The sequence below is a fragment of the Dermochelys coriacea genome, chromosome 1 (assembly GCF_009764565.3).
Source record: "Dermochelys coriacea isolate rDerCor1 chromosome 1, rDerCor1.pri.v4, whole genome shotgun sequence".
Lineage (NCBI taxonomy): Eukaryota > Metazoa > Chordata > Testudines > Dermochelyidae > Dermochelys > Dermochelys coriacea.
Window position 1 is genome coordinate 210,784,241 of NC_050068.2, and position 24,425 is coordinate 210,808,665.

The following is a 24,425-nucleotide window of genomic DNA, read 5'->3' on the forward strand; positions in this document are numbered from 1 at the left end:
GCCACTAGGAAAAGTTAGTCTGCCTTATTGGGAGTGTGAGCATTGCATGCTTAGTGTATGTGTTCTGTTTTGGTAACTGTTAATAAACAGAGGTTAAAGATATTATTGTGTAATGCTCTTTCACTGGTAAAGGCCTCACAAACCCGCAGAAGATTATGCCCTGATCCCGGGGAACTGGGTCAGGGTTGATGCCTTTCACCCAGAGCCTTATAACTAGGAAAGGGTGGGGGTGCTTAAATTAACCGTGTTATGCCTTGAGTGCACAGAAGGGTAAAGGTGGGGTGCCCAAGAGTATGTGGCAACACCCACCATTCATCAGTATCCCTCCTGGGCTTTGTTAGTAAGCATGTTAATCCATATGATCAGTACAGCTGGGAAAAAATAATGGCAAATATTTTACTCACCAAAAAGTACAATTTTGTTTGACCCAAAATGATTTGCGTTGAGTTTGCCCAGTTGTTATGACCGAACCCAAAAAAAAAAAATGTTTTGGAGATGTTGAAACAAAGCATTTTGTTTTCATATGATGACTTTTCATTTTGATTTTTGAAATTTTAACAAAAGTAAAGAGGAACTAGATTCACCAAATGGTTTTTCCTCAAGCTCTCCTGTTGAAGCTATTCTACCTTTTATAAATAAATATTTCTTAGAGCAGACTTGAACTTGAGACTCCCACATCCCAGGCAGTGACCTAACTACTAGGCAAAAAGCTAAGGAGATCACCATAACAACCTCCTCTTCCAGCTGTTTTCTGAATCTAGTCCTCCCCAGCCTTTGTTAAAATGCCCAAAATCAAACCAAAAAAATCCAAGTTGAATAAAAAAAAAAATGTTTCATATGACCCAACTTGAAATTTTTCCAACTTTTCAATTCACAAAAAAATTGGAAATTTTTCATTTTCAGTTTGATCCAAAACGAAACTTTTATTTGATTTTTTTGGAAATGCTAGCGAACCTAAGAAGATTCACCTAGGTCATCTTCTGAGTTATCAATAACTCTAAAATAGGTAATGGTGTTTTTAATGCAGAGTGCAACCCTATCCTCCACCAACACCTCTTTTACCCACTGAGCGGATCTATAGAAGGTTTCTGTGTCATCCTCCACAGGTCAGAGCCAAGACCCACAATCACAGACCCTGGCAAATGCTGGGGTGTTTGTTTCAATGGGTTTTATTTAATTCCATATTTTACAAGGTGGATCTGGATTCCCAAACTTCCCATCATCAGCAGAACAAAGGATCTTGGACAGCAAAAAGGATTGGGGAACTCTGGGGCAGAAGCACAGGTGATACAAAATCATCTCCACCTAAGCTCATGAATGCTTCCTCTTCCCTGTAAGACACAGTACACTACCCATTCCTGAGATATTCCCCCAGAAGGGGAATAAATGAGACTCAGGCTCTCTCTAAACTCTCTCCTCTCCCACATACAACAGAAACCACTTGGTACTGGAGGTGATAGTGGAATGTAAGGTAGGGCAGGGAAGGACTAAGGGATCCAACTTTTCAACCAACCTGTAAGATGAAGAGGTGGCCTACTTACCCCTATGCCCAGGAAAGATGTAATAAAATCAGGACCCTATGAAGTTTGGGGAGACTTACCTCCTTCCCCTGGGCACTCAGGTAATCTTTCACTTCTCTGACTAAGTCTGGCTTCCTCAAGGAGAGATGCAGGCAATAGATTCTAAGTGGGGTGAAGGGTGAGCCAGGGAAATCGGGGACCATCCAACCCCTAGGAATCGGGGGGCTACTTAGCTACCCTCATTTCCTCTGGGATTCAGAGACCTGTTCTAGAACAGCACACAAAGGACCTCCAAGGGGAATCTGAAGGTAGCACGGGATACAGAACACATTGGAACTGTCATGAGGGCACAGCCTGTTCAAAGGTCACCCTAACCACAAACAGGGCAAGATTCCCCGCAACCTCAAGGCCCAGGGGCTGGGGGAACCTTGATGAGGCCCTAGTAGAAGAGATGGGACTCTGGCCACTGCACCAGGGGCTCTAGGGATTTTATTTCTTCTTCCTCTCCTGGGAACAGCGAGGGCAGAACCTTGTAGTAAAAGGAGAGAGAAGGCAGCAGTTATGGCGTGGGAGGGACCCACCAATACACAAAGCCTATGGGACCCTCCTTAGTGCCCCCCAAATACAGCCACACACAGAGAAGCCCTTAAACACACAAAACCCCCAATAACTCTTCATTGAGATGCAGTCCCAACACCCCCTAACATCCATAGTCACCCCGCCCCAGAACTTCCTGCTCCAGACACCCATGGGACTCCCCAGTGATTTATAGCCTCTTGAAACCTCTGATGTCCTTGTTTCAGCACCCACTCACCATTTCCCTCTCGGCTTTGTCGTCAGGCCCACACAGGCGAAATGGAACCACTCGATGGAGCACTGATGTGGGATGAAGAGCACAGAGTCAGTTGTACAGTAGAGTTTCCTTCCCTCCTGAGTCTTTTGGGGGCTACCAACACCCCCTCAGCATTTGATCACATAACCTCCCCTTGCAACTCCTCAGCAATGACCACATCAACATTCAGGATTGTGGAAGTGGACTGAGAAACTCACCTAATTCCTACTCTGTTTTAAGGCTTCCCTCCTCCTGGATTCCAGAGTTGTCCAGGACAAAAATCTGTCCCTTAAGGGTCTCTCTAAAATGAGCATCCTCCTTAATTCTCCCCTCTCACATAATCTGTACATACACCCTCAACCTGCAGGTGTTACTGCTTGAGATACCAGGGCCCACATAAGCAGAACCAGATTTCCAGTGTGAGTCTCACCCCACCCCCATTCTCTCCAAGCCCAGTATCTTACATCAGGGTTATCACAGCCAATCATCTCCCCATAGGAGACCTGGTGGCACAGGCAGTAGGTGGGTTCGTTGGGATCCACAGGCATATCCAGGACATCTGAGGGGTGCACATTTCCAAATGTCACCGAGGGCATCCCATACTCCGTGCTGCTGCAGGGGAGAAGGAGGAAACAGGTCAGCAAAGTCACCAGGGGGGACACCCCCACACTTCACCCGGGGAGGTCCTCTGCTGTGGACTCCACCTTGACAGAAACAGAAAGAGACCCTTCCACACATAACACAACTGCAGAAATTCACTATCCCAGGTCCTGTCCTCACAGCAAGGACCTGACCTCTCCAGGCCTTTATCTCCTTCCGGAGGGAAGGATATTTCTCTCACTAGGAGTCCCATCCTACTCAGGCTCTTGCTCTAACTGCTACAGGGCACAGCAGGGACAAGTGGGATGGATGAGCCCATTGGTCTTATCTGGGTGAAGTCGGGGGATTGTTTATGATCTGGATGAGGGATGGATTCCACCCTCAGCAAGTTCTCGGATGACACTAAGCTGCGGGGGAGAGGTAGATATGCTGAAGGGTAGAGACAGGGTCTGGAATGACCTAGACAAATTGGAGGATTGGACCAAGAGAAAACTGATTAGGTTCAACAAGGACAAGTGCAGAGTCCTGCACTTAGGATGGAAGAATCCCATGCACTGTTACAGGCTGGGGACTGACTGGCTAAGCAGAAGTTCTGCAGTAAAGGACCTGGGGATTACAGTGGATGGGAAGCTGGATTTGATGAGCGTGGATTTGTTAGCAGCCTTCAACTAACAGCTCTCCACCCCACTAATGGGAGGTTCCAAAGAGGATGGAGCTAGGCTGTTCTCAGTGGTTGCAGATGTCAGAACAAGAAGCAATGGTCTCAAGTTGCACTGCGAGAGGTCTAGATTGGATATTAGGAAAAACTATTTCACTAGGAGGATGGTAAAGCACTGGAATGGGTTACCTACGGAGCTGGTAGAATCTCCATCTTTAGAGGTTTTTTAAGGTTTGGCTTGACAAAGCCCTGGCTGGGATGATTTAGTTGAGATTGGTCCTGCTTTGGGTAGAGGGTTGTACTAGATGACTTCCTGAGGTCTCTTCCAACCCTAATCTTATATGATTCTATGACAAAGGCCAGGACCTGACCATTGGTTTGATCCTGATTAGGAGTGTAGCCGGCCACGGCCCCCATCCATGGCTTGACCCCCTCCAGGCAGCAGCAGCTCCTGCTCCATGGGGAGGAGATGCAGCCCATGACTCCCCCTGCATCTGCCCTACCAAGCAGTCTGTGCCTGTGTCGACCTCCTGTCATGTCGTTACCTTGCTTTTGAAGAGCAGTTTACACAGTTTCCTATCTGAACCACAAATAACAGCAGAAGTCCTTGCTGATGTGAGGGGCTTCCTTAAAGCTATATTACCAATTGTATTCATGCTTATGAATATGTAATCAATATATAAGGTGTGAGATGGTATGAGTGTAAGAAACCAATCACAAGGCTTGAACTGAAATATTACCATGTAAGGATAATCAAGATGTATATGGGACTGTATATAAACCTACAGCAGTAGCGGCCAGAGAGAGATGTAACCTACGACAGCAAAAACTCAGGACCGGACCGGAAGCACTAGAGCCCTCCCACAGACCCGAAGGGGCTTCGGGGACTCTCGTCGCCTAGCGGTTCGATCTCCGGGAAGCTGGAAACTGACCAGTCTCAGTCACCTACGATCGAAAACAACACCTGCGTCTACAGCCTGCCATTATGCATGGAATGTGTGTGAGTATAACTGCACAAATAATGGAAGCAAGCAATAAATCAACCTTCAATACTGTTTCAATTCGACCTTTGTGGTTATTTCTTGGCTGGTTCTAAAAAAGGGTAACAAGGGGAACCTTGATGGACCCACTGGTCTGACCTAACTTGTGGGGTTACCCCCCATTCCCTAAGTCTCCCTGTCACTTACGTGCGGATGAGTTTCAGCTTCTTTTGAGCCATCTTTGGTGCCTCCTCATCAGAGTTTTTCCCCTTAGAACGAGCACGGGCAGCTTTCTTCTCCTTTTGGGCCCGGCCCTCTGGAGGGATGGGGAAAAGAAATGGGCATTAAACACTTCCACCCACGAAAACAGATACCTGTACACCAGCCCCCTTTACAGCATTAAGACACTCACCCCGCCCTTTCATAGTCTCTGGTCTACACATACCCATCATCTCCTCTGAGACACCACATCACAACCCTCCATCATCATCCCTGGGTCACCTCCTTGTCACTTGCTGGGGTTCTAGCTCCTTCTCAGACGCCAACTTCACAGTCTCTGGGCCATCTCCTGCCATCCTCCTCCTAGGCTCCCTTCCAACCCCACCACTTCTGTGGTCCTGGGCCCCACTATATCAGTTTTTGGCAGGGCTCTGGGACTCACTCTTCTTGCCCTTGCTGGAGGAGCTGTCGTAGTCACTCGACTCAATCTGCTTCTCCTTCAAGTCAGCTTCAAAACGGGCAAGGTCTGTGTCTAGCCGCCGGATGTGCTTATCCACCTGAAGGTAGGACAGTAAGCAAAAGCATTATTAGGGGATGGCATCCTGAAGGGCCTAGAAAGGACAGGGGAAGGGGCTTCAGCAGAGAGGCAACAGTAGGTGGTGCCTAAAAGGGAGACAGGGATCCATGTTGGGACTGGAGCAAAGGATTTCCAAATGCTTTATAACCCCATCCAGTACCAGAAACAGGATACAATGAGTTGTGACTCCCAGCCCTTCATGCTATAACCCTTAGTCACCACTCTGCTCCCTCTCTCTCCTTCATACCATCTCATAGGTCTGCATGGCCAGCTGAACCTTGTCATCCCCGAACTCCTTGCATTTCGCATAGGCCTCCTGAATTTGCTTGAGAAGCCCCAGTTTTTCCTCCGAAGACAGAGTCCGTGCATTGCTGATATACTCCGTGGCCAGTTTATCAATCTCTGACTTGAGGTCTGAAACAAGACCGGATTCATGGTCAAAAATATCCCAGTGCCCTCTGCTAGGAAGGGCAGATCTGGACAGCTGCAGGCTCCCTCCTCTGCCCTGTTGTCACACCACCACCTGCAAGGGAAGGAAGAGCAGACCAGCTGCAGGCTCCCTACCTACTCACAGCACATTACTCTGGGCCTCATTCCTGACACTCACCTTCTGTTCGCTGGTCTAGATCTCGCATGAGTTGGAAATTTCTCTGCAATTCAAATGGCAGGTTCTCAATGCCTGGAGAGAGAGGTAGATACATGGAAGGGTCAGGTCCCTGTCTCTGTTTCCTCCATTAAGCATTTATAATAACCAGATATAGGACTTAACATCCTCTAATTTCCCTGTCAGTCCAACTCTGATGTAATCCAGCAGCTGTTCTCTAAGATGCCAATGATTCAGTCTTGCACCCATTGGAAGCCTAGAGTCTGGTGGGCTCACAGACGGGGTCGTTACTTTAGTAAATCTTACTGGGGTCCACTAAGGTGGCAATATCTCCAACTCCCCCTCAATGCAGACATTATTAATTGGCTAATTGCTTGCAGGTAGCATGGAAAAGGTGGGTCAGGAGAAGGAGAGGGCAGTGGTCCTGATCAGAGCAAGGAGGCTCTTCCAAGCATAAGATGCAGCGTGAGAAGAGGTATGGGGTTGTTTATGGAAGAATCTGACAACTACACAATGGTAGTGGTAGCAAAAAACATAATAATGGAAAGCTCATGAGGGACGAAGCTGTGCAGTGGCTTAAAGGTCAGGACAAAAAGATTGAACATGATATGGAGGAAAAAGAAGAATCAGTGGATTCAAAGGTGATTCGGGGATGATAGTCAGATCAAGATACCAGAAAGATAATCTTAGTGGCTGCATGTTGAATGGACTGAAAGTAAGTGGTGTATGTGTCCAGGCAGTCTTAAAGGAAGAAATCACAGTAATCAAGACAATAGATATGGGGCTGTGCAAGAGTTCTGCTGAGGGAGCAGAGAGAAAAGGTACCAACTTAGAAACATTATGGAAGCAGCAGCAATATTTGGCCTAGATGTAATTCAAATACGCATGCACCAGAAGCACAGGTCCTTATCAGTAAAGAGAAATGAGATATATCTTATTGCAAGCTGTACAGGACCTAGGAGAACATGGGTGAAAAATATTGATTCCATCCAGTACAAGACATTGACGACACAGACCACACTAGTCAGTTCATTACAATATAACACAGAATCATAGATGTGTAAGATTGGAAGGAAGCTCAATAGGTCATCTAGCCCAGTCCCTTATACTCAAGACAGGACTATATAACAACTAAACCAGAGGTTTTCAACCTTTTTTCATTTGCAGATCCCTAAAAATTTCTAAAGGAGGTGCGACCCCTTTGGAAAACTTAGACCATCTGCAGATCCCCGGGGACCATGGACCACAGGTTGAAAACCACTGAACTAGACCATTCCTGGCAGGTGTTTGTCTAAACTGCTCTTAGAAACCTCCAATGAGGGAGGTTCTACAACCTCCCTAGGCAATTTGTTCCAGTGCTTAACTACCCTGACATTAAGAAGTTTTTCCTAATGTCCAACCTAAACCTCCCTTGCTACAATTTAAGCCCATCGCTTCTTATCCTATCTTCAGAAGTTAACAATTTTTCACTCTCCTCCTTGTAACAACCTTTTATGTACTTAAAAACCATCAGTCTTCTCTTTTCCAGACTAAACAAACAAATTTTTTTCAATCTTTCCTCACAAGTCATGTTTTCTAGATCTTTAATAATTTTTGTTCCTCTCCTCTGGACTCTCTCCAATTTGTCCACATCTTTCCTGAAATGTGGCACCCAGAACTCGACACAATATTCCAGCAAGACCTCATCAGCACAGAGCAGAGTGGAAGAATTACTTATCGTGTCTTGCTTACAATGCTCCTGCTAATACACCCTAGAATTATGTCTGCTTTTATACTGTTCACTCATATTTATATTGTGATCCACTTAAACCCCCAGATCCCTTTCTGAAGTACTCCTTACTAGGCAGTCATTTCCCATTTTTGCATGTGTGCAATTGATTGTTCCTTCCTAAGTAGAATACTTTGCATTTGTCCTTATTGCATTTCATTCTATTTACTTCAGACCATTTCTCCAGATCATTTTGAATTTTAATCCTATCCTCCAAAGCACTTGCAACCCCTCCCAGCTTGGTATCATCCATAAACTTTATAAGTGTAATCTCTCTGCCATTATCTAAATCATTTATGAAGATATTGAACAGAACTGGACCCAGCTTGACTGTGAACCGCTGATAACTACTCTCTGGGAATGATTTTTAGGCACTCACCTTATAACAGTTTCATCTAGGCTGTATATTGCTAGTTCGTTTACGAAAAGGTCTAGCAAGACAGTAACAACAATCTCAGTAAAGTCAAGATATACTACATCTACCACATCCACCCTATTCATAAGGCTTATTACCCTGTCAAAGAAAGCTATTAGGTTGGTTTGACGTGATTTGTTCTTGACAAATCCATGTTGACTGTTACTTATCACTTTATTATCTTCTAGGTGTTTGCAAATTGATTACTTGTTCCATTATCTTTCCAGGTACTGAAGATGAATGGTGTAATTCCGAGGGTTGTCCTTATTCCCTTTTTTTCAGATTGACACTATATTTGCCCTCTTCCAGTCCTCTGGAATATCTCCCATCTTCCATGAGTTTTCAAAGATAATCATTAATGGTTCAGATATCTCCTTAGTCACCTCCTTCAGTATTCTAGGATGTATTTCATCAGGCCCTGCTGACTTGAATACATCTAATTTGTCTAAGACATCTAACTTGTCTAAGATAATCCTAAAACTGTTTTACATTAAACAAATAATAAAATAATAATGCTTTTCATGCAACCAACTCAAAGCACTGAAGTGCTTCAAGTGCCACAAAGAAGGATTAATTTTCCCATTTTACAGATGGGAAAACAGAGGTTGAAGAGACTTGTCCAAGGTCATAGAGCAAATCAGGGAAAAGCTGGGAATAGAATACAGGAATCTTGACTCCAAGTCCCCTGCTCTTTACTCTAGTCTGCCTGCTACATTATAACGTAATTCAGTTGTCTCTCTACAGGTCCTGGAAGTTCTGAAACACAATGTATATTGTAACTAGCAAATGTTATTACAGTAACAGACATGCTGCAAGACTCAAAAGTAAGTATTCCATGATTCTTTTTCAGCATTACTTCTTACTAGTGTTGTTGATTAATTGCAGTTAACTCATGCGATTAACTCAAAAAAATTAAACTGCAATTAAAAAAATTAATCGCACTGTTAAACAATAAAATACCAATTGAGATTTATTAATATTTTTGGATGTTTTTCTACATTTTCAGATAAATGTATTGATTTCTATTACAACACAATACAAAGGGTACAGTGTTCATTTTATATTATTTTTATTAGAAATATTCGCACTATAAAAATGATAAAGAAATAGTATTTTTGAATTCACCTCATACAAGTACTGTAGTGCAATCTCTATCGTGAAAGTGTAACTTACAAATGTAGACTTTTTTTTGTTACATAACTGCACTCACAACCAAAACACTAAAATTTTAGAGCCTACAGGTCTACTCAGTCCTACTTCTTGTTCAGCCAATTGCTAAGACAAACAAATTTGTTTACATTTATGGGAGATACTGCTGACTGCTTCTTATTTACAGTGTTACCTGAAAGTGAGAAAAGGCATTTGCATGCGTGATAAAGCTCTGTCCTTGCCTCTGTGGGTCCCGCGTTACCTGGTGGATTTCGCTAACCTCCGAGGCTCACTGTGACCCTCCAAGTAACTCTTCTTTCTCTAGAGACAAGGGTCACAGTCTACTGAGACATTTTCATCATAAGCCAGCGAGGGAGGTGAGGAGAAGTTATCCTTCCTTGCACAGTCTCTGTTGTCTCCCAGTCTCAGTGATTAAACAGGGGGCAAATGTGGCGGGGGGGAGCCCAGGCCCACCCTCTACTCCGGGCTCCAGCCCAGGGACCCTAATAGTATCAGCTATGGTAGCTGACCTTTTAGAAACATGACATGTACAATTCCCTGGGATACTTCCCCACAGCAGCCCTCACTTCCTCAAGCTCCACTTCACCCTTACCTCAGGGCCTCCTTCCTTGTGCCTGATATGGTGTGTACTACTAAGTCTCTCCAAAAGCACAACTTCTTCCCACAGCTCCTGACATACACACCCACCTGACTGACTGGGAGGCTTTTAACTAGTTTCAACCAGCCCCTGATTGGCTTCAGGTGTCCCAATCAACATAGCATTCTCCCTGCCTCCTGGAAAGTTCTTAATTGGCCCAAGGTGTCTTAATTGACCTGGAGCAGCTTCCATTTCACTTAACCTGGTACCAGGGATTTGTTTAGCCTGAAGCTAATATATCTATTTCCCACTACTTTTCTATAGCCATCTGACCTTGCCCTGTCACATATCCCCCCCCCCCCGCTCAACACCATAGAGTTGGGCAGCTTGGGACGCCAGGCAGCATGCTCATGACAGACCATCAGCGTTGCCATGGTGGCATCCAGCCCTGTACTGTATGTGGAACTGGAATGGTTGGAGGAATAAGAACCTCCTGGTGACCCTTGCATTTTTTTTCCTTATTCCACTACATCCACTGGAGAGGTGCATGGTCTGTCACAAGAGTAAATCGCTGGCCTAAGAGTTAATAACGCAGTGTTTCCATAGCCCATTTGACAGCAAGGCATTCTCTCTTGACTACTGCGTATTTCTGTTCTCTTGGGAGAAGCTTTCTGCTTAGGTAGGGGATCGGGTGTTCCTCTTCTCCTACCATTTGCGACAAAACTGCTCCCAACCCCACCTCAGAAGCGTCTGTTTGTAAAATAAATTCCCTGTTAAAGTCTGGGGCTATGAGTACGGGGTCATTACAGAAGGCTGTCCGAAGGTCTGTAAATGCCCTCTCTGCTGCGTCGGTCCACTTTACCATGTCTGGACCATGGGCCTTCACCAGGTCTGTTAGGGGACTTGCCCTAGTGACGAAGTGGGGAATAAACCCTCGGTAGTAGCCTACCATGCCCAAGAACACACGGACTTATTTCCTTCGGGTTGGCCGGGGCCAATTTTGAATTGTCTCTAGCTTATTCGTTTGGGGCTTCACTATGCCTCTTCCCACAATATATCCCAGGTACCTAGCCTCTGCTAGCCCTATGGTGCATTTAGAAGGATTAGCAGTGAGGCCAGCCAGCCTTAAGGTGCGCAGTACTGCCTCAACTTTCTCAAAATGGGTTTCCCAGTCTGGCTTATGGATGATGACATCATCTAGGTATGCAGCTGCATAACTAGTATGAGGGCGCAGCAGCTTTCCTTGAGGAGCTGGAATGTGGCTGGGGCCCCATGTAGCCCAAAAGGGAGGATGGTGTACTGGAATAGCCCATACGGGGTGGAGAATGCTGTCTTTTCTTTAGCTTCTTTGGTCAGAGGAATCTGCCAGTACCCTTTTGTCAGATCCAGTGTAGTCAAGAATCGGGCACTACCCAGTTGGTCAACCAGTTCGTCGATGCGTGGTATGGGGTGTGCATCAAACTGGGATATTTCATTCAGTCAGCGAAAGTCATTACAGAATCTCATGATACCATCAGGTTTAGGCACTAGAACAATTGGATTGGACCACTGACTGACTGTAAGATTCTTCAATAACCCCTAATTCTAACATTTTCTTTACTTCGGCCTTGATTTCCTCTCTTTTGGCTGCTGGGATTCGGTAGGTTCTCAATGTTACCTTGGCTCCGGGGATCGTGCGGATATGGTGATAGGTCTCAGTCGTCCGCCCTGGTTTTGCAGAGAATACATCTCTGTTGCGATTAATCATGTTGGCTGCCTCGATCTTTTGGATCGGCGTCAAATCGGATGATATCCTCACTTGCTCGGTGTAAGTTATCCTTCTGGGGAAGGGTCTCCTGCATGACTAAGCATGTCTCTTGATCGTGCCAAGGTTTTAGAAGATTGATGTGGTATTTTTGCTCCGATTTCCAGCGGCCTGGCTGCCGCACCTTATAGTTCACCTCTCCCCCGGCTTCGATTATTTCGTAGGATCCCTGCCACTGGGCCAACAGTTTACTTTCTGCTGTGGGCACCAGTACCATCACCCAATCCCCTGGTGGGAACCGTCGAAGCTTCGCTTGGTGGTTATAATGGATTCCTTGGGTCTCCTGTGCTCTCTCCAAGTGTTCCCGTACAATTGGCGTAACTTGGCTATCCGATCTCTCATCTGCAGTACATGCTCAACTATGTACTTCCGGGATTTGGCTCCTCTACATAGGCTTCTCTGGCTATATCCAATATGACCGGTGGGTGGCGCCCATATAGTAGTTCGAATGCAGAGAAACCCGTGGAGGCTTGAAGAACCTCCCGGATGGCGAACATGAGGTAAGGCAATAGGGTATCCCAATCTTTCCCATCCCGGCTCACCACTTTTCTGATCATGGCCTTGAGGGTCCTACTGAACCTTTCCACAAGGCCATCTGTTTGTGGGTGATATACAGAGGTCCATAGGGCTTGTACATGGAGCAATGAACAGAGATCTTTCATCAACTTGGACATGAAAGGTATCCCTTGATCAGTCAATATCTCCTTGGGTAACCCAACCCGGGCAAAGATCTGTACTAGCTCCTTAGCTATAGTCTTGGAAGCTGTGTTGCATAGGGGAACAGCTTCCGGGTAGCAGGTTGCATAGTCCACTACAACAAGTACATGTTGGCCCTGAGCTGTCTTCTCTAGGGGCCCTACCAGATCCATGGCTATCTGTTCGAAAGGAACCTCTATTATTGGAAGAGTTATCAAAGGAGCCTGCAAGTGCGGGCGAGGGCTATGTAACTGACACTCTGGACAAGAGGTGCAGTATCGCCGGACATCTTCATGTACTCCTGGCCAGAAAAACCTCCGCAGGATCCATGCCTGGGTTTTCTCTACCACTGGGTGTCCTCCAAACAGGTGACTGTGGGCGAGACTCAACATGGCTTTTTGATGTTTTTGTGGCACCAGAAGTTGTTGTATCTCTTGCTCCTGCATTTGCACCACGCGGTACAGGAGATCTGTCTTCACTATAGAGTAAGGTCCGGGACCCCGGACCTTCCCATCCACGGGGATCCCATCGATCTTGGCCACCTCTTTCCTGGCGTTATCATATCTGGGGTCCTCCGCCTGGTCCTGCCCAAAAGTCTCTCTCCTAGCACTAACCTGCCCAAGCTCCCAGGGGCCAGCTTCTGCTTCTTCCAATGGCTTGCCACCATCATGGCTGGGGGCACCTTCTGGCTCATCTTCTGTGGTGGAAGTTTCTCTTTGGCTGCTCGCGTCCATCTGCCTATTAGGGAGGTCTTCTGGCCCTGGGTCAGGATCCGGGTTCCCAAGGCCTTCACAGCCTTCCTTTCTTTTTTTGTCTTCTGGGTCTTTTGGGGGGCTGAGAACAGATCCTGAGAAATCTCAGCGAACATCGGAGGTTGACATTCCCCCGGGGACGAGTCACTATCCTCAGGGTCCCGACCTCCCTCCAGCTTCTCCAGGGGGAGTAAATTATCAAACCCTGGATAGTCCCTCCCAATGACTGCAGGATATGGGAGTTTAGGAACTATGCCCATGGTCACCTCAATGGGGTTTCCCTGAACCTCTATCTCCACTGCGATGGTGGAGTAATGGCTCACGGTCCCATGCACGCACATCACTGCTACGAGTTTGGCTTGTAGCAACTGACTACTTTTTACCAGCTTACCCGACATGAGGGTGATAGCACTCCCAGAGTCCACAACTGCTGTAGACTCTGCTCCATTTATCCTTACTGGCCTGGTATAATTATGCGGGGCTAATGCGACCCCCGCAAGGTGGATAAGGGTGCATGGGACCTCCCAATCCCCCAAGTTACATTGCATAGACTCCTCGGTGCTGGGACACTGTGCTGCTATGTGTCCCTATCCCCACATGCATAACACCTATAATTGATTTTAATCACTCCCCTATCCCGGGGGTTAGGGGGTTTAGTCCCAGGGTTCCCCACACTCAGGACAATCCCTTTCTTCTGGGGTCCCCGCTGATTTTCAGCCCCCCACTTCTTCCACCTAGGACTTCCCAGGGATTTGGCTGCCCAACCTTCCAGGGTTGGGGTCGGGTGCTTGCTTCGAAAGGGGCCTTCCTTGGGAAGTCGGGTCAGTTCCCTGGCTGTCATCCGTCTTTCTACCAATGTAATAATCTCGTCGTATGTGGATGGATCGTTCTGGCCTACACATTTGCGTATATCTGGCGGCAGTCCCCGCACATAATGGTCTATGACCAGGGTCTCCAAAATCTCCTGAGGCCTGCACACCTTGGGCTGTAACCACTTCCGGGAGAGGTGCATGAGGTCGAATAGCTGGGACCTCGGGGGTTTGTTCTCCTGGCATTTCCACTCATGGAACCTCTGGGCTCTTACTGCTGCTGTCACCCCTGATCGTGCTAGGATCTCTGCCTTCAGACGGGTATAGTCAGTGGCATCTATGGCAGGCAAGTCAAAGTAGGCCTTCTGGGCCTCTCCACACAAAAAAGGGGCAAAAATGCTGGCCCACTGCTCCTGGGGCCACGCCTCATGCTGAGCAGTCCTTTCGAATGAGAGGAGATATGCCTCTACATCATCTTCTGATGTCATCTTTGGCAGACAACCAGTGGCCCTCAGGGTTCACATCCCGTCGGACCCCCGGGCCAGGGTGGTGAGGATCTTCAGCTGGTCCACCACCTCTCTCAAGAGGGAACGATCTTAGGTCGCCTGGCTCATCAATAATTGATTGGTTTCCTGCTGTAGCCGCATAGACTTCTGTTGTGCCATTGCCTGAACCTGGGTGGCCTCCTGCTGGGCTGCCGTGGCTTGTACCAGAGCTCTTACTACCTCCTCCATTGTGGTACAAAGCAAACAAACAAAAACCAAAACAAAAAAAAAATCCAAAACCCCAGTACACTTTTTTTTTTTAAATCCTCTTTCTTCTGCTACGCTGTGAACTAAGTCCCACTCCTGACACCAGTTGTGACAAAGCTCTGTCCTTGCCTTCGTGGGTCCCGCGTTTCCTGGTGGATTTCGGTAGCCTCAGAGGCTCACTGAGACCCTCCCTGTAACCCTTCTTTCTCTAGAGACAAGGGTCACAGTCTACTGAGACATTTTCATCATAAGCCAGCGAGGGAGGTGAGGAGAAGTTATCCTTCCTTGCACAGTCTCTGTTGTCTCCCAGTCTCAGTGATTAAACAGGGGGCAAAGGTGGGGGGGGGGGAGAGCCCGGGCCCACCCCCTACTCTGGGCTCCAGCCCAGGGACCCTAATAGTATCAGCTATGGTAGCTGACCTTTTAGAAACATGACATGTACAATTCCCTGAGCTACTTCCCTCACCGCAGCCCTCACTTCCTCAAGCTCCACTTCAACCTTACATCAGGGCCTCCTTCCTTGTGCCTGATATGGTGTGTACTACTCAGCCTCTCCAACCGCGCAACTTCTTCCCACAGCTCCTAACATGCACACCCACCTGACTGACTGGGAGGCTTTTAACTAGTTTCAGCCAGCCCCTGATTGGCTTCAGGTGTCCCAATCAACATAGCATTCTCCCTGCCTTCTGGAAAGTTCTCAATTTGCCCCAGGTGTCTTAATTGACCTGGAGCAGCTTTCATTTCACTTAACCCGGTACCAGGGATTTGTTTAGCCTGGAGCTAATATATCTATCTCCCACTACTTTTCTATAGCCATCTGGCCTTGCCCTGTCACACATGGTACTTTTGCAGCCACGTGCCAGATGTGCTAAACATTCATATGCCCCTTCATGCTTCGGCCATCATTCCAGAGGACATGCTTCCATGCTGATGATGCTCATTAAAATATATGTTCATTAAATTTGTGACTGAACTCCTTGGGGGAGAATTGTATGTCTCCTGTTCTGTTTTACCCATTTCATGTTATAGCAGTCTTGGATGATGACCCAGCACATGTTCGTTTTAAGAACACTTTCACAGCAGATTTGACAAAAGAAGTTACCAGTGTGAGATTTCTAAGGACAGATATAGCACTCAACCCAAGGTTTAATAATCTTAAGTGCCTTCCAAAATTTGAGCAGGACGAGGTATGGAGAATGCTTTCAGGTGTCTTAAAAGAGAAACACTCCGATGTGGAAACTACAGAACCTGAACCACCAAAAAAGAAAATCAACCTTCTGCTGGTTGCATCTGACTCAGATGATGAAAATGAACATGCGTCGGTACGCTCTGCTTTGGATCGTTATCGAGCAGAACCCCTCATCAGCATGGATGCATGTATTCTGGAATGGTGTTGAAGCATGAAGGAACATATGAATCTTTAGCGCACCTGGCACGTAAATATCTTGCAATGCCAGCTACAACAGTGCCATGCGAATGCCTGTTCTCGATTTCAGATGACACTATAAACAAGACGTGGGCAGCATTATCTCCTGCAAACTGTAACCAAACTTGTTTGTCTGAGTGATTGGCTGAAGTAGGATTGAGTGGACTTGTAGGTTCTAAAGTTTTACATTGTTTTATTTTTGAATACAGTTATTTTTTGTACATAATTTTACATTTGTAAGTTCAACTTTCATTATAAAGAGCACTACAGTACTTGTATTAGGTGAATTTAAATATACTATTTCTTTTGTTTTTTTCCAAGGCAAATATTTGTAATCAAAAATAAATATAAAGTGAGCACTGTACACTTCGTATTCTGTGTTGTAATTGAAATCAATATATTCGAAAATGTAGAAAACATCCAAAAATATTTAAATAAATGGTACTCTATTATTGTTTAACGGTGTGATTAATCTTTTTTAATCGCTTGACAGCCCTACTTCTTACCCATAGCCATGGAGGTTCTCTTGGACTCCTCTTACTGGGGAAACTGTTGGGGGGGAAAAGCCCACTTTCTTCTGTGACTGGACAAAAGACTGTGCTGCATGCAATAAAACTCAGTGACCCAGGCACTCATGACCACCAAGCTTGATTACTGCTATCCATATCTAGGAATGAAATCACATGACCTGAAAAAACTCCAGTTGGTAAGAAATGCAGCAACTTGTGTGCACGGCAACATAGGACACCATGAAAACATCTCCATTCTGCACTGGCTCTCCACTGAATTCAGAATCTGGATCAAGGTCTCCATTCTGATATTCAAAGCTCTCTACAGGATTGGTCACAACAACATGACAGACTGCCCCACCTTTCATGACCATGCATTCCCACAACAGAAATAATCAAAACTAAGACAATTAAGCTGCCAACTATTGGGGAAGGCTTGTGAATGCAAAAGACAAAATTCGAAAAAAAAACTGAACCCAAACTATGGAACTCACTCTGGCAAGAGAGAAGAACAACTACAGCTGACTTGGACTCGCAGGGCTCAGGCTGCAGGGCTATAAAAGTGCTGTGTAGACATTAGATCTACTGCAGGGAAACAGGCTCTGGGACCTCCCCACTCACAGGGTCCCAGAACTCAGGCCCCAGCCCAAGCCCAAACTATCTAAACCACAATTTTGCAGCCCTGCGAGTGTAAGTCAGCTGACCTGGTGCAACCATGGGTGTTTAACTGCTGTGTAGACATACCCACTGTGTTCAGATCCTGTTTGTTCAACCTCAATTTCATCATGCAGACTCAAAAACAACCGCTTATACACAAGCAAACATCCTTACAAATAATGCAAAGTATTTCTTCTAGAGGCTGGGAAGGAACAGAGTGGGAATTTGTTACTATTATTTCTATTTTAAATAGCTAGGAGAGGGTCAGCTTCTATGGGCCATTTAAGTATCTAAATAGAAGGAAAAGTTTTCATGGTATTATTCCAAAGATTACATATAAATGGGGTGGGGGGCGGAGGATTACATTAAAAGAAAGATAACATTGCACAGTCAAGCATTCAAAAGTTAGGAAAAGCCAGACTTAAGATTGCCTCTGTAACCTCAGTTTATCCTCTTTGTACATATGTGTTATGCCACAGTCTTTAATTATATGATCACATACTATTTGTCCCACAAAATGCCTGCCTCATTCAGTGCACAGGATGGATAGTGCTCACTGAATGATTTCTTCTCATCCTCATTTAATGTGTGGCCCCAGACCTTATTTACTGCACATCAGTCAAACTACACTTTGAATACAGAATTATTAATTTCCTCATGGGCTTTTCTATAGTGCTCATCACTGAGTGCTTCACAGTATATCTCCACCCCACTGCTGTCAGGTCCAGGGAGGTATTATAATTGCCATTCTATAGATCGGGAACTGAGATTCAGAGAAATTAAGGACAAAAGGTATCCATTCATTTTGGGTGCTCAATTTGAGACACCCAGAGCCTGGTACATCAATCACAATACTTAGCATTTTTATAGCACTTTATATGTTCAAAGTGCAGCTCCCATTGACTTCAGCTGCAAGTGCTTACCACATATGCAAATGAGACCCCAGGATCTCAAGTTGGGCACCTAGAAAATGAAGGACACATAATTAGTGACCACCTGCAAAAAGTCTTAATTTAACTACACAGGAACTCCGTGGCAAAGACAAGAATAGAATCCAATGACTAAACCGTAAGACCATCCTTTCGTCTTCCTGCAGTCCACTGCCTCATTCACTATACACCTTCCAACTTCTGTAACCAATGTGGCAGGGGTGCTATAGACAACAATCTCAATCACTACACAACCCTGGTCCATTCCCAGAGGAGGCTCAGCCTGTGCAATGAATGATGGAGGGATCCTGTGGAAAAAACAACATGACCCTGTAATTAAAGACTGTATCATAACTGTGACAAAGCTCTGTCCTTGTATCCATACGTCCCGCGCTTCCAGGCGGACTTCGCTAACCTCAGAGGCTCACTGTGACCCTCCACGTAACCCTTCTCTCTCTAAAGACAAGAGTCACAGTCTACTGAGCCATTTTCATCATAAGCCAGCGAAGGAGGTGAGGAAAAGTTATTCTCCCTTGCACAATCTCTGTTGTCTCCCAGTCTCAGTGATTAATCGGGGGGGGGCGCAAAAGGGGGAGCCAGGGCCCGCCCTCTACTCTGGGCTCCAGCCCAGGGATCCTAATAGTATCAGCTATGGTAGCTAACCTTTTAGAAACATGACACGTACAATTCCCTGGGATACTTCCCCACAGGAGCCCTCACTTCCTCAAGCTCCACTTCAACCTTAAATCAGGGCCTCCTTCCTTGTGCCTGATATGGTGTGTACTGCTCAGTTTCTCCAACAGTGCAACTTCCTCCCACAGCTCCTTACATCCGCCCCCTCCTCACTAACTGGGAGGCTTTTAACTAGTTTCAGCCAGCTCCTGATTGGCTTCAGGTGTCCCAATCAACCTAGCATTCTCCCTGCCTTCTGGAAAGTTCTTAATTGGCCCCAGGTGTCTTAACTGACCTGCAGCAACGGTCATTTAACTTATCCTGGTACCAGGGATTTGTTTAGCCTGGAGCTAATATATCTATCTCCCACTACTTTTCTATAGCCATCTGGCCTTGCCCCGTCACATATTCCCACGCCCCCGCTCAACACCATAGAGTTGGGCAGCTTGGGACGCCAGGCAGTATGCTTGTGATAGACCATCAGCGTTGCCATGATGGCATCCAGCAATGTGCCGTATGCGGAACTGGAACGGTTGGAGGGATAAGAACCACCTGGTGACCCTTGCATTCTCTTCCTTATTTTGCTGCATCCAGTGGAGGGGTGCATGGTCCGTCACAAGAGTAAATTGCCGGCCTAAAAGAGGTAATAACACAGTGTCTCCATAGCCCATTTGACAGCAAGGCACTCTCTCTCAACTACTGCGTATTTCTGTTCTCTTGAGAGAAGCTTTCTGCTTAGGTAGAGGATCAGGTGTTCCTCTTCTCCCACCATTTGCGACAGAACTGCCCCCAACCCCACCTCAGAAGCGTCTGTTTATAAAATAAATTCCTTGTTAAAGTCCTGGGCTATGAATACGGGGTCATTACAGAGGGCTGTCCGAAGGTCTGTCAATGCCCCCTCTACTGCGTCGGTCCACTTTACCATGTCTGGACTTCGGGCCTTCACCAGGTCAGTTAGGGGACTTGCCCTAGGGGCGAAGTGGGGAATAAAATGTCGATGGTAGCCTACCACACCCAGGAACGCGCAGATCTGCTTCTTTCAGGTTGGCCGGGGCCAGTTTTGAATTTGAAACTAGCTTATTCGTTTGGGGCTTCACTATGCCTCTTCCCACAATATATCCCAGGTACCTAGCCTCTGCTATCCCTATGGCGCATTTAGAAGGATTAGCAGTGAGGCCAGCCAGCCTTAAGGTGCGCAGTACTGCCTCAACTTTCTCCAAGTGAGTTCCCCAGACTGGCATATGGATGATGACATCATCTAGGTATGCAGCTGCATAACTAGTATGGGGGCGCAGCAGCTTATCCATGAGGCGCTGGAATGTGGCCAGGGCCCATGTAGCCCAGAAGGGAGGATGGTGTACTGGAATAGCCCGTCCGGGGTGGAGAATGCTGTCTTTTCTTTAACTTCTTTGGTCAGAAGAATCTGCCAATACCCTTTTGTCAGATCCAGTGTAGTCAAAAATCGGGCACTACCCAGTTGGTGAACCAGTTCGTTGATGCGTGGTATGGAGTATTCATCAAACTGGGATATTTCATTCAGTTGGCAGAAGTCATTACAGAATCTCGTGGTACTGTCAGGTTTAGGCACTAAAACAATTGGATTGGACCACTGACTGACTATAAGATTCTTCAATAACCCCTAATTCTAACATTTTATTTACTTTGGCCTTGATTTTTTCTCTTTTGGCTGATGGGATTCGGTAGGGTCTCAATGTTACCTTGGTTCTGGGGATCGTGTGGATATGGTGATAGGTCTCAGTCGCCTGCCCTAGTTTTGTAGAGAACACATCTCAGTTGCGATTAATCATGTCGGCTGCCTCGATTTTTTGGATCGGCGTCAAGTCGGATGGTATCCTCCCTTGCTCATGTAAGTTATCCTCCTGGAGAAGGGTCTCCTGCGTGACTTGATCATACCAAGATTTTAGAAGATTAATGTGGTAAATGTGCTCCGGTTTCCGGCAGCCTGGCAGCCGCACCTTATAGTTCACCTCTCCCATGGTGTTGATTAATTCGTAGGGTGCCTGCCACTGGGTCAAAAGTTTACTTTCTGCTGTGGGCACCAGTACCATCACCCGATCCCCTGGTGGGAACAGTTGAAGCTTTGCTTGGTGGTTATAATGGATTCGTTGGGTCTCCTGTGCTCTCTCCAAGTGTTCCTGTACAATGGGCGTAACTCGGGCTATCCGATCTCTCATCTACAGTACATGCTCAACTATGTACCTGTGTTGCATAGGGGATCAGCTTCCGGGTAGCAGGTTGCATAGTCCACTACAACAAGTACATGTTGGTGGCCCTGAGCTGTCTTTTTTAAGGGCCTTACCAGATCCATGGCTATCCGTTCGAAAGGAACCTCTATTATTGGAAGAGGTGTTCAAGGAGCCCACAAATGCGGGCTAGGGCTATGTAACTGACACTCTGGACAAGAGGTGCAGTATCGCCAGACATCTTCATGTACTCCTGGCTAGAAGAACCTCCGCAAGATCCGTGCCTGGGTTTTCTCTACCCCTAGGTGTCCTCCAAATAGGTGACTGTGGACGAGACTCAATACAGCTTTTTGATATTTTCGTGGCACCAGAAATTGTTGTATCTCTTGCTCCTGCATTTGCACCATGCGGTAGAGGAGATCTTTCTTCGCTATAAAGTAAGGTCCGGGACTCTGGACCTTCCCATCCATGGGTATCCCATCAATCTCGGCCACCTCTTTCATGGCATTACCATATCTGGGGTCCTCCGCCTGGTCCAACCCAAAAATCTCTCTCCCAGCACTAACCTGCCCTAGCTCCCAGGGGCCAGCTTCTGCTTCTTCCAATGGCTTGCCACCATCATGGCTGAGGCCAGTCTCTGGCTCACCTTCTCGGTTTCTCGGTTGGCTGCTCACGTCCATCTGCCTACTTGGGAGGTCTTCTGGCCCTGGGTCAGGATCCAGGTTCCCAAGGCCTTCACGGCCTTCCTCTCTTTTTTTTGTCTTCTGGGTCTTTCGGAGGGCTGAGAACAGATCCTGAGAAATCTCAGCGAACATAGGGGGTTGACATTCCCCCCGGTGACAAGTTGCTGTCCTCAGGGTCCCCATCTCCCTCCAGCCTCTCCAGGGGGAGTAAATTATCAACCCTGGATAGTCCCTCCCAATGCCTACAGAATATGGAAGTTTAGCAACTACGCCTACAGTCATCTCAATGGGGTTCCCCTGAACCTCTACCGGAATGGTGGGGTAATGGCTCACGGTACCATGCATGTACATCACTGCTACGCATTTGGTTTGTAGCAGCTGACTACTTTTTACCAGCTTACCTGATATGAGGGTGATAGCACTCCCAGAGTCCACAACCGCTGTAGTCTCTGCTCCATTTATCCTCACTGGCTTGGTGTATTTATGCGGGGCTAATGCGACCCCCGCGAGGTAGATAAAGGAGCATGGGACCCCTCAATCCCCCAAGTTACATTGCATAGACTCCTCGGTGCTTGGACACTGTGCTGCTATGTGTCCCTATCCCCACATGCATAACATCTATAATTGCTTTTAATCACTCCCCTATCCTGGGGGCTAGGAGGTTTAGTCCCAGGATTCCCCACACTCAGGACAAACCCTTCCTTCTGGGGTCCCCACTGGTTTTCGCCCCCCTCCCCTTCTTCCACCTAGGACTCCCCGGGGGTTTGGCTGCCCAACCTACCAGTGTTGGGATCGGGTGCTTGCTTCAAAAGGGGTCTTCCTTGGGTAGTCGGGTCAGTTCCCTGGCTGTCATCCATCTTTCTACCAGCGTGATCATCTCGTCGTACATGGACAGATCATTCTGGCCTACCCATTTGCGGAGATCTGGCGGCAATCCCTTCATGTAATGGTCCATGACCAGAGTCTCCAAAATCTCCTGCGGGCTGTACACCTCGGGCTGTAACCACTTCTGCGTGAGGTGTAAGAGGTCGAATAGCTGGGACCTCGGGGGTTTGTTCTCCTGGCATTTCCACTCATGGAACCTCTGGGCCCTTACTGCTGCTGTCACCCCTGATCGTGCTAGGATCTCTGCCTTCAGACGGGTATAGTCAGTGGCATCTATGGCAGGCAAGTCAAAGTAGGCCTTCTGGGCCTCTCCACACAAGAAAGGGGCGAGAATGCTGGCCCACTGCTCCTGCAGCCACGCCTTACGGTGAGCAGTCCTTTCCAGTGAGAGGAGATATGCCTCTACATCACCCCGACGTCATCCTTGGCAGACAACGAGTGGCCCTCAGGTTTGCGTCCCGCCGGACCCCCAGGCCTGGGTGGTGAGGATCTTCAGCTGGTCCACCACCTCTCTCAAGAGGGCACGATCTTGGGTCGCCTGGCTCATCAATAATTGATTGATTTCCTGCTGTAGCCGCATAGACTCCTGTTGCGCCATTGCCTGAACCAGGTTGCCTCCTGCTGGGCTGCTGTGGCTTGTACCAGAGCTCTTACCACCTCCTCCATTGTGGTACAAAGCAAACAAACAAACCAAAAGAAAAAAAAATCCAAAATCCCAGTGGACTTTTTTTTTTTTTTAAAACCTCTTTCTTCTGCCACACTGTGAACGAAATCCCACACTTAACACCAGTTGTGACAAATCTCTGTTCTTGTCTCCATAGGTCCCGCGTTTTCTGGAAGATTTTGCTAGCCTCAGAGGCTCACTGTGACCGTCCACGTAACCCGTCTCTCTCTAAAGACAAGAGTCACAGTCTACTGAGCCACTTTCATCCTAAGCCAGCGAGGGAGGTGAGGAGACGCTATCCTCCCTTGCACAGCCTCTGTTGTCTCCCAGTCTCTGTGATGACGCGAGGGGGGGGGCGCAAAAGGGGAGCCAGGGCCCGCCCTCTACTCTGGGCTCCAGCCCAGGGATCCTAATAGTATCAGCTATGGTAGCTGACCTTTTAGAAACATGACACGTACAATTCCCTGGGATACTTCCCCACAGGAGCCCTCACTTCCTCAAGCTCCACTTCACCCTTACATCAGGGCCTCCTTCCTTGTGCCTGATATGGTGTGTACTGCTTAGTCTCTCCAACAACGCAACTTCATCCCATAGCTCTTTACATCCGCCCCCTCCTCACTAACTGGGAGGTTTTTAACTAGTTTCAGCCAGCCCCTGATTGGCTTCAGGTGTCCCAATCAACCTAGCATTCTCCCTGCCTTCTGGAAAGTTCTTAATTGGCCCCAAGTGTCTTAACTGACCTGGAGCAGCTATCATTTAACTTATCCTGGTACCAGGGATTTGTTTAGCCTGGAGCTAATATATCTATTTCCCATTACTTTTCTATAGCCATCTGGCCTTGCCCTGTCACATAATGCACACACACACACAGGAGTTTAATTAAGATTTGCATGAGCAACGTTAATTCTGATATTTCCTATTAGAGGGTTTGACTTTGCAACCTTAATATTTTTCAATTAATTTTAATATAATTCCTTAGTTTAACACTGCAAACTTAAAAATCAAAAATTCTATCATGAGAAACCATACTGACCCCTCAAATGAATCATCAGCAAGGTTGGAA

At 46.9% G+C, this 24,425-nt stretch overlaps 1 protein-coding gene across 5 annotated transcripts in view; it reads right to left on the bottom strand.

The window, feature by feature from the left end:
- Window positions 1-1,153: 1,153 nt before the first annotated feature.
- Window positions 1,154-24,425, bottom strand: part of ING4 (inhibitor of growth family member 4) — a 48,107-nt gene continuing 24,835 nt past the window's right edge. For 2 of the 5 annotated variants that reach the window (XM_038422566.2, XM_038422552.2), the window contains exons 2-8: window positions 5,994-6,065; window positions 5,634-5,800; window positions 5,252-5,366; window positions 4,798-4,906; window positions 2,817-2,964; window positions 2,335-2,396; window positions 1,154-2,049 (exon numbers count right to left, since the gene is read on the bottom strand). In XM_038422566.2, coding sequence (XP_038278494.1) covers window positions 2,010-2,049; window positions 2,335-2,396; window positions 2,817-2,964; window positions 4,798-4,906; window positions 5,252-5,366; window positions 5,634-5,800; window positions 5,994-6,065 — 713 coding nt within the window. In that variant the 3' untranslated portion in view covers window positions 1,154-2,009. Of the gene's footprint in view, window positions 2,050-2,334; window positions 2,397-2,816; window positions 2,965-4,797; window positions 4,907-5,251; window positions 5,367-5,633; window positions 5,801-5,993; window positions 6,066-18,248; window positions 18,289-24,425 lie in introns of all 5 variants that reach the window. The other 3 variants (XM_043501425.1, XM_038422558.2, XM_038422575.2) reach the window with 2 other exon arrangements.